Source organism: Diachasma alloeum, unplaced genomic scaffold (genome assembly GCF_001412515.2).
Source record: "Diachasma alloeum isolate Michigan unplaced genomic scaffold, Dall2.0 Dall_scaffold_00536, whole genome shotgun sequence".
NCBI lineage: Eukaryota > Metazoa > Arthropoda > Insecta > Hymenoptera > Braconidae > Diachasma > Diachasma alloeum.
The window spans coordinates 233,537-247,834 of record NW_021680668.1 but is presented as its reverse complement, the minus strand read 5'-3'; the positions used below and the strand labels follow the sequence as shown (position 1 = coordinate 247,834).

The 14,298-nt window shown below is 46.8% G+C and overlaps 1 protein-coding gene across 1 annotated transcript; it reads left to right on the top strand.

The window, feature by feature from the left end:
* Positions 1-8,686: 8,686 nt before the first annotated feature.
* On the top strand, positions 8,687-11,083 carry LOC107042907. The gene has a single exon (XM_015264161.1). It carries the CDS (start codon positions 8,687-8,689, stop codon positions 11,081-11,083), a length of 2,397 nt encoding a protein of 798 aa, XP_015119647.1.
* The last annotated feature ends 3,215 nt before the right edge of the window (positions 11,084-14,298 follow it).

The window sequence follows — 14,298 nt, the reverse complement described above, 5'->3', positions numbered from 1 at the left end:
GTCTCTCTCTCTCTATCTCTCCCCTTCTCTCCGTCTCTCCCCCTCTCTCCTTCTCACTCTCTGTCTCTCTCTCTGTCTCTCTCTCTCTCCCTGACGCTCTCTCTCTCTGACTCTCTCTCTCTGTCTCTCTCTCTNCGAACTCTCTCGAACTCTCTCGAACTCTCTCGAACTCTCTCGAACTCTCTCGAACTCTCTCGAACTCTCTCGAACTCTCTCGAACTCTCTCGAACTCTCTCGAACTCTCTCGAACTCTCTCGAACTCTCTCGAACTCTCTCGAACTCTCTCGAACTCTCTCGAACTCTCTCGAACTCTCTCGAACTCTCTCGAACTCTCTCGAACTCTCTCGAACTCTCTCGAACTCTCTCGAACTCTCTCGAACTCTCTCGAACTCTCTCGAACTCTCTCGAACTCTCTCGAACTCTCTCGAACTCTCTCGAACTCTCTCGAACTCTCTCGAACTCTCTCGAACTCTCTCGAACTCTCTCGAACTCTCTCGAACTCTCTCGAACTCTCTCGAACTCTCTCGAACTCTCTCGAACTCTCTCGAACTCTCTCGAACTCTCTCGAACTCTCTCGAACTCTCTCGAACTCTCTCGAACTCTCTCGAACTCTCTCGAACTCTCTCGAACTCTCTCGAACTCTCTCGAACTCTCTCGAACTCTCTCGAACTCTCTCGAACTCTCTCGAACTCTCTCGAACTCTCTCGAACTCTCTCGAACTCTCTCGAACTCTCTCGAACTCTCTCGAACTCTCTCGAACTCTCTCGAACTCTCTCGAACTCTCTCGAACTCTCTCGAACTCTCTCGAACTCTCTCGAACTCTCTCGAACTCTCTCGAACTCTCTCGAACTCTCTCGAACTCTCTCGAACTCTCTCGAACTCTCTCGAACTCTCTCGAACTCTCTCGAACTCTCTCGAACTCTCTCGAACTCTCTCGAACTCTCTCGAACTCTCTCGAACTCTCTCGAACTCTCTCGAACTCTCTCGAACTCTCTCGAACTCTCTCGAACTCTCTCGAACTCTCTCGAACTCTCTCGAACTCTCTCGAACTCTCTCGAACTCTCTCGAACTCTCTCGAACTCTCTCGAACTCTCTCGAACTCTCTCGAACTCTCTCGAACTCTCTCGAACTCTCTCGAACTCTCTCGAACTCTCTCGAACTCTCTCGAACTCTCTCGAACTCTCTCGAACTCTCTCGAACTCTCTCGAACTCTCTCGAACTCTCTCGAACTCTCTCGAACTCTCTCGAACTCTCTCGAACTCTCTCGAACTCTCTCGAACTCTCTCGAACTCTCTCGAACTCTCTCGAACTCTCTCGAACTCTCTCGAACTCTCTCGAACTCTCTCGAACTCTCTCGAACTCTCTCGAACTCTCTCGAACTCTCTCGAACTCTCTCGAACTCTCTCGAACTCTCTCGAACTCTCTCGAACTCTCTCGAACTCTCTCGAACTCTCTCGAACTCTCTCGAACTCTCTCGAACTCTCTCGAACTCTCTCGAACTCTCTCGAACTCTCTCGAACTCTCTCGAACTCTCTCGAACTCTCTCGAACTCTCTCGAACTCTCTCGAACTCTCTCGAACTCTCTCGAACTCTCTCGAACTCTCTCGAACTCTCTCGAACTCTCTCGAACTCTCTCGAACTCTCTCGAACTCTCTCGAACTCTCTCGAACTCTCTCGAACTCTCTCGAACTCTCTCGAACTCTCTCGAACTCTCTCGAACTCTCTCGAACTCTCTCGAACTCTCTCGAACTCTCTCGAACTCTCTCGAACTCTCTCGAACTCTCTCGAACTCTCTCGAACTCTCTCGAACTCTCTCGAACTCTCTCGAACTCTCTCGAACTCTCTCGAACTCTCTCGAACTCTCTCGAACTCTCTCGAACTCTCTCGAACTCTCTCGAACTCTCTCGAACTCTCTCGAACTCTCTCGAACTCTCTCGAACTCTCTCGAACTCTCTCGAACTCTCTCGAACTCTCTCGAACTCTCTCGAACTCTCTCGAACTCTCTCGAACTCTCTCGAACTCTCTCGAACTCTCTCGAACTCTCTCGAACTCTCTCGAACTCTCTCGAACTCTCTCGAACTCTCTCGAACTCTCTCGAACTCTCTCGAACTCTCTCGAACTCTCTCGAACTCTCTCGAACTCTCTCGAACTCTCTCGAACTCTCTCGAACTCTCTCGAACTCTCTCGAACTCTCTCGAACTCTCTCGAACTCTCTCGAACTCTCTCGAACTCTCTCGAACTCTCTCGAACTCTCTCGAACTCTCTCGAACTCTCTCGAACTCTCTCGAACTCTCTCGAACTCTCTCGAACTCTCTCGAACTCTCTCGAACTCTCTCGAACTCTCTCGAACTCTCTCGAACTCTCTCGAACTCTCTCGAACTCTCTCGAACTCTCTCGAACTCTCTCGAACTCTCTCGAACTCTCTCGAACTCTCTCGAACTCTCTCGAACTCTCTCGAACTCTCTCGAACTCTCTCGAACTCTCTCGAACTCTCTCGAACTCTCTCGAACTCTCTCGAACTCTCTCGAACTCTCTCGAACTCTCTCGAACTCTCTCGAACTCTCTCGAACTCTCTCGAACTCTCTCGAACTCTCTCGAACTCTCTCGAACTCTCTCGAACTCTCTCGAACTCTCTCGAACTCTCTCGAACTCTCTCGAACTCTCTCGAACTCTCTCGAACTCTCTCGAACTCTCTCGAACTCTCTCGAACTCTCTCGAACTCTCTCGAACTCTCTCGAACTCTCTCGAACTCTCTCGAACTCTCTCGAACTCTCTCGAACTCTCTCGAACTCTCTCGAACTCTCTCGAACTCTCTCGAACTCTCTCGAACTCTCTCGAACTCTCTCGAACTCTCTCGAACTCTCTCGAACTCTCTCGAACTCTCTCGAACTCTCTCGAACTCTCTCGAACTCTCTCGAACTCTCTCGAACTCTCTCGAACTCTCTCGAACTCTCTCGAACTCTCTCGAACTCTCTCGAACTCTCTCGAACTCTCTCGAACTCTCTCGAACTCTCTCGAACTCTCTCGAACTCTCTCGAACTCTCTCGAACTCTCTCGAACTCTCTCGAACTCTCTCGAACTCTCTCGAACTCTCTCGAACTCTCTCGAACTCTCTCGAACTCTCTCGAACTCTCTCGAACTCTCTCGAACTCTCTCGAACTCTCTCGAACTCTCTCGAACTCTCTCGAACTCTCTCGAACTCTCTCGAACTCTCTCGAACTCTCTCGAACTCTCTCGAACTCTCTCGAACTCTCTCGAACTCTCTCGAACTCTCTCGAACTCTCTCGAACTCTCTCGAACTCTCTCGAACTCTCTCGAACTCTCTCGAACTCTCTCGAACTCTCTCGAACTCTCTCGAACTCTCTCGAACTCTCTCGAACTCTCTCGAACTCTCTCGAACTCTCTCGAACTCTCTCGAACTCTCTCGAACTCTCTCGAACTCTCTCGAACTCTCTCGAACTCTCTCGAACTCTCTCGAACTCTCTCGAACTCTCTCGAACTCTCTCGAACTCTCTCGAACTCTCTCGAACTCTCTCGAACTCTCTCGAACTCTCTCGAACTCTCTCGAACTCTCTCGAACTCTCTCGAACTCTCTCGAACTCTCTCGAACTCTCTCGAACTCTCTCGAACTCTCTCGAACTCTCTCGAACTCTCTCGAACTCTCTCGAACTCTCTCGAACTCTCTCGAACTCTCTCGAACTCTCTCGAACTCTCTCGAACTCTCTCGAACTCTCTCGAACTCTCTCGAACTCTCTCGAACTCTCTCGAACTCTCTCGAACTCTCTCGAACTCTCTCGAACTCTCTCGAACTCTCTCGAACTCTCTCGAACTCTCTCGAACTCTCTCGAACTCTCTCGAACTCTCTCGAACTCTCTCGAACTCTCTCGAACTCTCTCGAACTCTCTCGAACTCTCTCGAACTCTCTCGAACTCTCTCGAACTCTCTCGAACTCTCTCGAACTCTCTCGAACTCTCTCGAACTCTCTCGAACTCTCTCGAACTCTCTCGAACTCTCTCGAACTCTCTCGAACTCTCTCGAACTCTCTCGAACTCTCTCGAACTCTCTCGAACTCTCTCGAACTCTCTCGAACTCTCTCGAACTCTCTCGAACTCTCTCGAACTCTCTCGAACTCTCTCGAACTCTCTCGAACTCTCTCGAACTCTCTCGAACTCTCTCGAACTCTCTCGAACTCTCTCGAACTCTCTCGAACTCTCTCGAACTCTCTCGAACTCTCTCGAACTCTCTCGAACTCTCTCGAACTCTCTCGAACTCTCTCGAACTCTCTCGAACTCTCTCGAACTCTCTCGAACTCTCTCGAACTCTCTCGAACTCTCTCGAACTCTCTCGAACTCTCTCGAACTCTCTCGAACTCTCTCGAACTCTCTCGAACTCTCTCGAACTCTCTCGAACTCTCTCGAACTCTCTCGAACTCTCTCGAACTCTCTCGAACTCTCTCGAACTCTCTCGAACTCTCTCGAACTCTCTCGAACTCTCTCGAACTCTCTCGAACTCTCTCGAACTCTCTCGAACTCTCTCGAACTCTCTCGAACTCTCTCGAACTCTCTCGAACTCTCTCGAACTCTCTCGAACTCTCTCGAACTCTCTCGAACTCTCTCGAACTCTCTCGAACTCTCTCGAACTCTCTCGAACTCTCTCGAACTCTCTCGAACTCTCTCGAACTCTCTCGAACTCTCTCGAACTCTCTCGAACTCTCTCGAACTCTCTCGAACTCTCTCGAACTCTCTCGAACTCTCTCGAACTCTCTCGAACTCTCTCGAACTCTCTCGAACTCTCTCGAACTCTCTCGAACTCTCTCGAACTCTCTCGAACTCTCTCGAACTCTCTCGAACTCTCTCGAACTCTCTCGAACTCTCTCGAACTCTCTCGAACTCTCTCGAACTCTCTCGAACTCTCTCGAACTCTCTCGAACTCTCTCGAACTCTCTCGAACTCTCTCGAACTCTCTCGAACTCTCTCGAACTCTCTCGAACTCTCTCGAACTCTCTCGAACTCTCTCGAACTCTCTCGAACTCTCTCGAACTCTCTCGAACTCTCTCGAACTCTCTCGAACTCTCTCGAACTCTCTCGAACTCTCTCGAACTCTCTCGAACTCTCTCGAACTCTCTCGAACTCTCTCGAACTCTCTCGAACTCTCTCGAACTCTCTCGAACTCTCTCGAACTCTCTCGAACTCTCTCGAACTCTCTCGAACTCTCTCGAACTCTCTCGAACTCTCTCGAACTCTCTCGAACTCTCTCGAACTCTCTCGAACTCTCTCGAACTCTCTCGAACTCTCTCGAACTCTCTCGAACTCTCTCGAACTCTCTCGAACTCTCTCGAACTCTCTCGAACTCTCTCGAACTCTCTCGAACTCTCTCGAACTCTCTCGAACTCTCTCGAACTCTCTCGAACTCTCTCGAACTCTCTCGAACTCTCTCGAACTCTCTCGAACTCTCTCGAACTCTCTCGAACTCTCTCGAACTCTCTCGAACTCTCTCGAACTCTCTCGAACTCTCTCGAACTCTCTCGAACTCTCTCGAACTCTCTCGAACTCTCTCGAACTCTCTCGAACTCTCTCGAACTCTCTCGAACTCTCTCGAACTCTCTCGAACTCTCTCGAACTCTCTCGAACTCTCTCGAACTCTCTCGAACTCTCTCGAACTCTCTCGAACTCTCTCGAACTCTCTCGAACTCTCTCGAACTCTCTCGAACTCTCTCGAACTCTCTCGAACTCTCTCGAACTCTCTCGAACTCTCTCGAACTCTCTCGAACTCTCTCGAACTCTCTCGAACTCTCTCGAACTCTCTCGAACTCTCTCGAACTCTCTCGAACTCTCTCGAACTCTCTCGAACTCTCTCGAACTCTCTCGAACTCTCTCGAACTCTCTCGAACTCTCTCGAACTCTCTCGAACTCTCTCGAACTCTCTCGAACTCTCTCGAACTCTCTCGAACTCTCTCGAACTCTCTCGAACTCTCTCGAACTCTCTCGAACTCTCTCGAACTCTCTCGAACTCTCTCGAACTCTCTCGAACTCTCTCGAACTCTCTCGAACTCTCTCGAACTCTCTCGAACTCTCTCGAACTCTCTCGAACTCTCTCGAACTCTCTCGAACTCTCTCGAACTCTCTCGAACTCTCTCGAACTCTCTCGAACTCTCTCGAACTCTCTCGAACTCTCTCGAACTCTCTCGAACTCTCTCGAACTCTCTCGAACTCTCTCGAACTCTCTCGAACTCTCTCGAACTCTCTCGAACTCTCTCGAACTCTCTCGAACTCTCTCGAACTCTCTCGAACTCTCTCGAACTCTCTCGAACTCTCTCGAACTCTCTCGAACTCTCTCGAACTCTCTCGAACTCTCTCGAACTCTCTCGAACTCTCTCTCGAACTCTGTGATCTGTAAGTAGCATTGACGAACTTGTTTGCTCTGCTTGCTTGAACGTACTTTCCTGCCCTATATTCGCCCCCGGGCGGTTTTGTTGCAGGTACGTTGCATGCGCTTTTTTGCAATCGACTGTTGGAAGCATTATTCCCTTCTGTTGGTTGCATTTTTGGTTTTTATTTGGCTTTTGGAGTTTGGATGGCGGTGCGCGTCACCTATAAACTTTGTCTACGCTCTCTCTTCACGCTTGCTATCTCTCTTTGAACCACCTATCAACTCGGGAGTGCCGTCATCTTTTGACGCAGTGAGTAAGGATTTTCAATCAGGCTTAGGTGGTAACACCTGTCAACCTGGACGTGGCGATATCTGGAAACTGAGTCTGGGAACTCTACGTTACCAACTACTGGTAATCCACCGAGGGCATCATTTTGCGCGGTTCATTTGAATTTTTTGAATTTTTCACTGAACATGGAAGGGGATAAGAAGGTATGTGGAATTTGCGCCAAGACTAAGGACGGCAAAATGCATCAGTGTGCGGTTTGCAAAAAATTCCTGCATGTGAATTGTACCAGGTTCCAAATGACACATAATTGTACTAAATCAGAGAGGATTTGTCATTCTTCCTTGATGGACATTAACTCTCCGGTGGCTAGAAGAACGCGTGGTATCTCGACTAGCTCGAATGGCTCTCGACCTCAAAGCCCTTTAGTGACCCCTGAAAACAGTGGGCTGAGTTTCCTCAAAACCAGTGAGTCTACAAATTGATACTCCACGAACGGATACCACCCAGTCTGCATCTAGCGTAGATGAAAAGTTAGCAGCAATCCTTACCAGACTAGAGACAATGGACAACCGCTCTTTGGCCTTTGAGCGCAACATGGAAGCGAGAATTGAAAGTTTTCAGTCTGAAGTGACCACCAAATTGTCAGCTCTGGATAGTTTGCCTGCCTTTGTCTAAAGAGTTGATGTCGTGGAAGCTGAGGTGGCTGCTCTCAGGGAACAGGTTGCTAATGTCGAGTCTGAGCAACGCGAGATCCGTAATACCATTGTTGATCTTGGCGCTGGAGCTGCTTCTGAGGGTGTTCCGGTGGGTGTGTCTACGAGAGTTGATACGGTAGAGGCTTCTATGAAGGAGCTTGCTCGCTCTATTGCTGGGATTAACGCGGAAAGAGCCAGACTGGTGGCGGATATTCTAATCTCTGGACTCCAGGTTAAAGCGAACGTAGACAACAAACCGCTATCGTTTGCTGTTCTGCGGGTTGTCCTACCATCTATCGAGTTGAACCACATCTTGAATGCTCGGCCTCTTCTTGGCAAGTCCTCAGCTAACGTTGCGGCTGATACTTCTGCGGCTACTTCGAAACCAGTCTCATTAGTGGTGACTGTGACGTCCGGCGGCTTAGCACATGAGGTGATTGTTGCTAAAGCGCGACACGGAAAATTGCACTCTTCTTCTCTCCCTGATGACTTGGTGAGTGTGTCTGGAGTGCACCTACCTCTGCAACCGTCCTTCATCAATATCAATGAGTTTCTCCCTCCTGATTTATATCATCTGCGTCGTGAAGTTAAGGATTCAGCGAAGAAGAAGAGCTTCACTACTTTCATCCGTGATGGTGAAGTCTTCTTCTAAGAAGAAGAAGGAAGATAGGGCTACTCGCATCACGTCAATGGATGAGCTAAAAAACTTCTTGCTGGACTCTTAATAAAATCCTCTTTAACTTCTAACTCTCTTTCTCTTTCCTCTGACGCTCTTTCTTCAACTTCTCCTGCATCTATCTCTTCATCTCCCCCCTCATCATCACTACTTCCTATCTCTGGCCCTACGAGTCCTTTATCTCTCTCCCGTACTGTGCAAAGCCTGTCTGTATCCTTGCTGGAGCAAGATGGATTACGAGTCTACCATCTCAATGTGAACTCTCTCAAGGCTCATATTGAGAGGGTCAGACACTTTCTGAGTACTCGTCCCCCATTTCATGTTACTGCCATGACAGAGACTAAACTCGGCCCCCTTATTGATGATGACGTTGTTTCCCTCGACAGCTATAGACTCCTCAGACGTGACCGTAATACGCGGGGTGGTGGTGTCGCGCTTTTCATCAATACTTGCTTCAGAGTTAAAATCCTTGCAACCTCCACTCATTTGTGGATTAGGAAACCTGGACTTCCTGAGTATTTGTTTTGTGAAATTGCTGGCCATGGTGTCTTTCCAATTTTTATTGCTGTTGTGTATAGGCCGCCAGATGCTCCTTTCTTCGAGGGTACTGATTTTGTACCTTTGCTGCAGCTAGACTTGTAAAGCTATAGCACCAAAATGATTTTGGGTGACTTCAATGCAGACCAGCTCTCTCTAACGAGGCATGATGCACCTATTGTGTGCTCTCTCTGCTCTGATTTTGGTCTCCAACAGGTCCCCTATGGAGCAACTCATCATACTTCTGATGGTGACACTTTGCTAGATTTATGCGTGATTGATAATGAGGATACTCTGTTATCCTACTGGAAAACGGATGTTCCTTTTATTGATGGTCATGATCTTATCCCGGCTACACTACGGGCAGTCGTGCCTCGTCAGACTCTGACTAGTGACATCTGCTATAGGGATTTCAGTGCCCTTGACGTGGATGAACTTACCGTGCACTTAATGTCTAGTGACTGGTCAATCTTTGGTGAGTCAGCAGCTCCTGTGGTTGACCTTGTCTCATGTTTGATTTGTTATCTGGGCGATGCCATTAGTGCGGCTGTTCCTGTTAAGACCGTGAAAAAGGACTTAAAGCGGAAACCTTGGCTTACTGCTCGCATAGATATGCTAGTGGCTGTCCGCGATCGACTGTACAGAGTGTACAGGCTGGTTCGCTCTAGAAGAGCTCTTCTTGAGTATAGAGCTGCCCGTGATCATGCTCACGGTGAGGTCGAGAGTGCGCGTCAACTATTCTTTGGCCAGCGTCTGAAGGTGCTATCTAACCCAGGCCTCATCTGGAAGGAGTTACGACGTCTTGGAGTCGCTGCTGTGGATAATGTGACCCAAGACTTCGATCCTGAGGTGTTGAATGCATACTTTGCTGGAGTGTCCTTCAATCCCAATGAACTATCTGTAGACGTCTTTCTTGACTCTTTTCTGGGTGCAGCATGTGCTGCTGATAAGGGGTTTTCATTCGGTCCAGTCACTGCTGAGGATGTACGGAGTGCTATTCGGCACTTCTCCTCTGGAGCAAAGGGGACTGATGGAATTCCCAAGTCGGTAGTCTCAGCGGCTCTGCCTGTTCTCACGGACTATCTCGTCACAATCTATAACGCGTCTTGTTCTTCAGCTTGCTTTCCTTCACAGTGGAAAAAATCCCTTGTAGTGGCGCTCCCCACGATAAAAAACCCTTCGGAGGCTGGCGATTATAGGCCGATTGCCCTACTCTGCTTTCTGTCCAAGGTCTTGGAGAGACTTGCCTCCTTACAGATCCTTGAATATCTTGCCGAGCGCTCTATACTGGATCCACGCCAGACTGGCTTTTGCCCCTTCAATAGTACACAGACGGCTCTGCTTAAACTGACGGATGACATACGTACTGGGATTGACAGACGGGAATTGACGATGCTTCTCCTCTTTGACTTCAGCAAGGCATTCGATTCTGTGTCACACGTCCTGCTCTTACGCAAGCTGGTCGGTTACGGGTTCTCAGCGGCGGCTGTCAGGTGGATAGCGTCCTACCTTAGTGGCCGTACTCAGTCGACCGTGGGAGGCGCGAGTGGCATGTCCTCGTCTCGTCCCTTGAATAGGGGGGTGCCGCAGGGGTCAGTTCTTGGCCCTCTGCTGTTCCTCCTGTTCATAAATGACGTAGCGGGAGGCTTGGGACAGGGCATTCAGCATCTGATCTACGCTGATGACCTTCAGATTTATTTGAGCTTCTCACGAGCTGATATTGAAGTGGCCACTTGCGTTATGAGTTCTGCCGCCAAATGTATCATGGACTGGGCCGCTTGTAATCGCTTGCGACTTAATGTTGCCAAAACCAAGGCTATCATTTTTGGCTCTCAATTCTTCATCAATGAACTATACTCTTTGTCCAATTTGTCCATCAACATTGACGGTGCCAGTGTTTCTTTTGATTCTTCTGTGCGTAGCCTTGGAATGGTCCTGGACAGCAAGCTCACTTGGAAGGAGCACGTGGCCGGTATCACTAGAAGGGTGCATTCGGTGATGTATCGGCTGCGATTTTTCCGTACCAGTACCACTCAAGGTTTGTATAAACACCTGATCGAGACTCTGGTGTTCCCGGTGGTAGATTACTGCTGCCTGGTGTATGCTGGTCTGTCTGAGGAGCTTTCTCTGAGGCTTCAGCGTCTCATCAATATGGGAATTAAATACATCTTTGGGGTGAGGTGGGACGAGCATATCACTCCTTACCGACTGCGCTTGAGCTGGATGCTGAGTGGGACACGCAGAAAGTACTTTTTGGGTTGTCAGACGTTCAGAGCACTCAGGATCGGGGAGCCTGTTTACCTGGCGGATCTCTTCGTCCTCAGCCGTGGCGTACGTCCTGTGAGGGGTGAGGTGAATCCGCTGCTGATCAATTCGTTTAGGACTGAGGCCATGCGCCGCTCATTTCAGACTTCGGCGGCATATTTTTGGAATTCCCTTCCTAGCTTGGTCCGAGATCAACTGTCCCTTCCCGCTTTCAAGCTGGCACTGCGTGCCTACTTGAGGGATAATCCTTAATTTTCTCACCACATCTTAACTCTTCGTCTATCCTAGCAGTTATTCCAGTAAATTTCATTCTTTCTTATCTTAGTATCCTCCTTCATCTTCACCATCCTCGCCATCTTCATTATCTTCAGTCGCTTTCGTCACTCCTAGTATTAAGAGTCCATAGTTCTGGTGCTATTGTTATATATAACATCTGATTTATTTTACGTGCTCTGTTATTCCTATGCTTATACATGGCTTGCTGCTACTTGTCTACTCATATACATCTTTTTCACTTGCTAAAATTTGCTGCCTATCGCTGTATGACTTTGCATCATATTGTCTTATTTGTACAACATACTGTACAGTAATAAACCATCAATCAATCAATCAATCTCTCTCTCTCCCTCTCTCTGTCATTTTTATTTATTTTGCAACTTATTTATTTTGCAAATTTTTGTAGATATAATTTGACTTATCCGCTACCGTTTAAACTATATAATCGTTTCGATCATTTTGCTCATCTCTTTTATGTAAAAGAAAACGACAGCAACTGCGTTGTTTTCAGAAAAAAGTTCGCCAAGTACGCACCTGTTTGTTCGTTTTTTGAAAGAAATAGATTCACAGAATTTGAATTTTTAAAAAGTTGGGAAATATGAAAAACAGCCCGAGTGTTCTTCTCTTACAATGGTTTTGAAATTGAAGGAATCAAAATTCACAAGAACAAAATCATTTGAAAAATCAAAGGGAATAAAAAGTACTTAGTACAAGTATTTTTCGAGAATAGGTGTCTCAGAGATTTTTGTGTTCACCAAGTACTTTTTATTCCCTTAGATTTTTCAAATGATTTTGTTATATATCGGGTATATATATATCGGGTGTAGGACTCAATTTTTATAGATGTTTGAGTAAATCAGTTTAATAGAAAAAAAAAAGAGAACAACGAACTTAATCTAGGAAATATTGTATATCGTTTTCTATGACCTTACGCCATCTCTCCGGTAACATACGAATACCGTCGCGAAAGAAACGCACATCTAAGGCGTGCTGCATTGACCGGAACAAGTGATAGTCGGATGGAGCCAAGTCTGTTGAATATGCTGCGTGCGGGAGAACTTCCCATCCCAAGTTTAAGAGGATCTTCTGAGTCGCGCGAGCAACGTGAAGTCGAGCATTGCCATGCAGCAGTATGACTTGCCTACTTCCTTTCCCAGTAAATGGCCTTTTTCTATCAAGTTCATCGCTCAGTTTGTTCAATCGTCGGCTGTAGCGTTCCGCAGTCACCGTCTGACCAGTTTTCAGGAGTTCGTAATAAAGCACACCCTTCATGTCCCACCAGATATACACAGGACAATCTTCTTTTAGTGGATGTTCTGTTTCGGCGTCAATGTATTGGGTTGCCCGAGATCTACCCACGACTTTTTATGTTTGGGATTCTGGTGAAATATATACTTTTCATAACCCGTGACAATTTTCCACAAGAAGTCTTTTTTTGTTGCCGGGCGAACCGTGAAAGGCATGTGTTCATACGTTGACCTAGGTTGTGTTCGGTCAACACACCTTCCAAATATTTGGATTTTTCCCATTTGTCCAGGGCACCGCTGGTCACTAAGATCGAAATCACCACTTGTAAAACATTTGTACTAATAATGACACATTTCATGAAATACAACGTCGGCACCAAGAACACTACATATTGATTCCCGTGCTTTAGAAGCATTTTTTCCTTGTTGGAATTCGTATAAAATGCAGTGCCGAAAGCGCTGTTTATCAGTTGCCATCGTAAACTCTGCTATTCTAAGAGGTTATGCAACTCACGTAGACTTGTCGTTCGGTGTTCTGAAACCTTTTCTCCGATCCTTTCAAAACCACAAAAGACTGCGAAAATATTTCCATTTTAAATATAATTTTAAGCTCGAAGAAAAAATATGTAAAAATTAAGTCATACACCTAATATATTTTTGAGTGATAGTAGCGCCGCTAAACAACAATTCGCGTCCTATCTGTGAAATCCCACACATTTACGGTGTCCACAGTCCTAGCGTAGCCGACGGATGCGCACTTTTCGAAGCACAAGGACTTGCGTCCCTTGGCGCACTATCATCACTACAATATCCACAAAACTTTCGTGAGATATGAGATGTACAAAGTTTGGGGACGGCTATTTTTAAAAATTTGTGTAAACAATTGTTTTCTCTAATATTAGAGAGGAGGTTAAATTATGTTCAGAAAAAAAAATTAGTGTCCTGAAAGCATTATCTACGCTGTAATTAATTATTTAGTTTTAGGTGAGCTACTCTAGCTGTATAGAAGTGTGGTCGGTCCTTGCGTGCGCCCCATTCTGTTATGGGCGCGTACTTGGCGAGAGACGCTTCCGCATCTCCTGATTTAGCCCTCTTCTGTATGATATTTGGACTCTCTTGATCATATCGCTCATTCCTTCCATATGTTTGCTCATATTCACTCATTTTCATTGCGAAGTATGTGTTAAACCAACTTGTGAATTTTTTTCGAGAAAATCAATTTAATTTTTTGAGAATGAAGGATTTGGTTTGCAATGTTTAGTCTATTATGTTCAACCCTCATTTGACTCATACTCCTTGATCAATTCGAATTCTTCGAAGCTTTCTGAACCTGAATTTGATGAAAATCAAAATTTAAATGGGAATCTCATTTTGCTTTGAGGTTTCATCATACCCTGCGTTTCATTTTATCTCGTAGTATCTCTCTTACTGGAATAAAATATGTTACCAACTACGCTAGTCATGATGATCAATTAAGAGATGCGAAGATATGATTCATGAAAGGATTCCACAGTGAAAAATGTGAAAATTCATCGTGATGACACGAGACAGTGTTAGTGAAGAAAACCGTGAGACTGCTTAGTTCAGCAAACTGGCGGCTTTGCCAAGTTTTGAGGACTCCTTTAGAGTCAGAGTACGATCAGGAGCGGAGTCGAGCGGACCTCTAGCTCAGGCCTTCAGCCAACAAATCGAGTCGAAGTCCCTAGTCGAGCCGTAATAACGCGTTATACCAACCCATAATAAACCGAGTCGCGTATTTGAACCAAACAACAAATAATATACCATCCTTTTACCGACTAAATACGCGAGTGTTTATTTAGAACTTCACAAGTAATATCCCCGATACCTGTCCTAACATCCCTTCGAATGAGCGAAACCCCCATGGACTCACCGCGGAAGTTAGCTGAGGATTAAGTGACCATACCAAAGGATTACAGTGCAGGA

Bases quoted from the DNA above. Each gene is read 5' to 3' on its own strand.
- LOC107042907 (XM_015264161.1), top strand. From the start codon at position 8,687: ATGATTTTGGGTGACTTCAATGCAGACCAGCTCTCTCTAACGAGGCAT.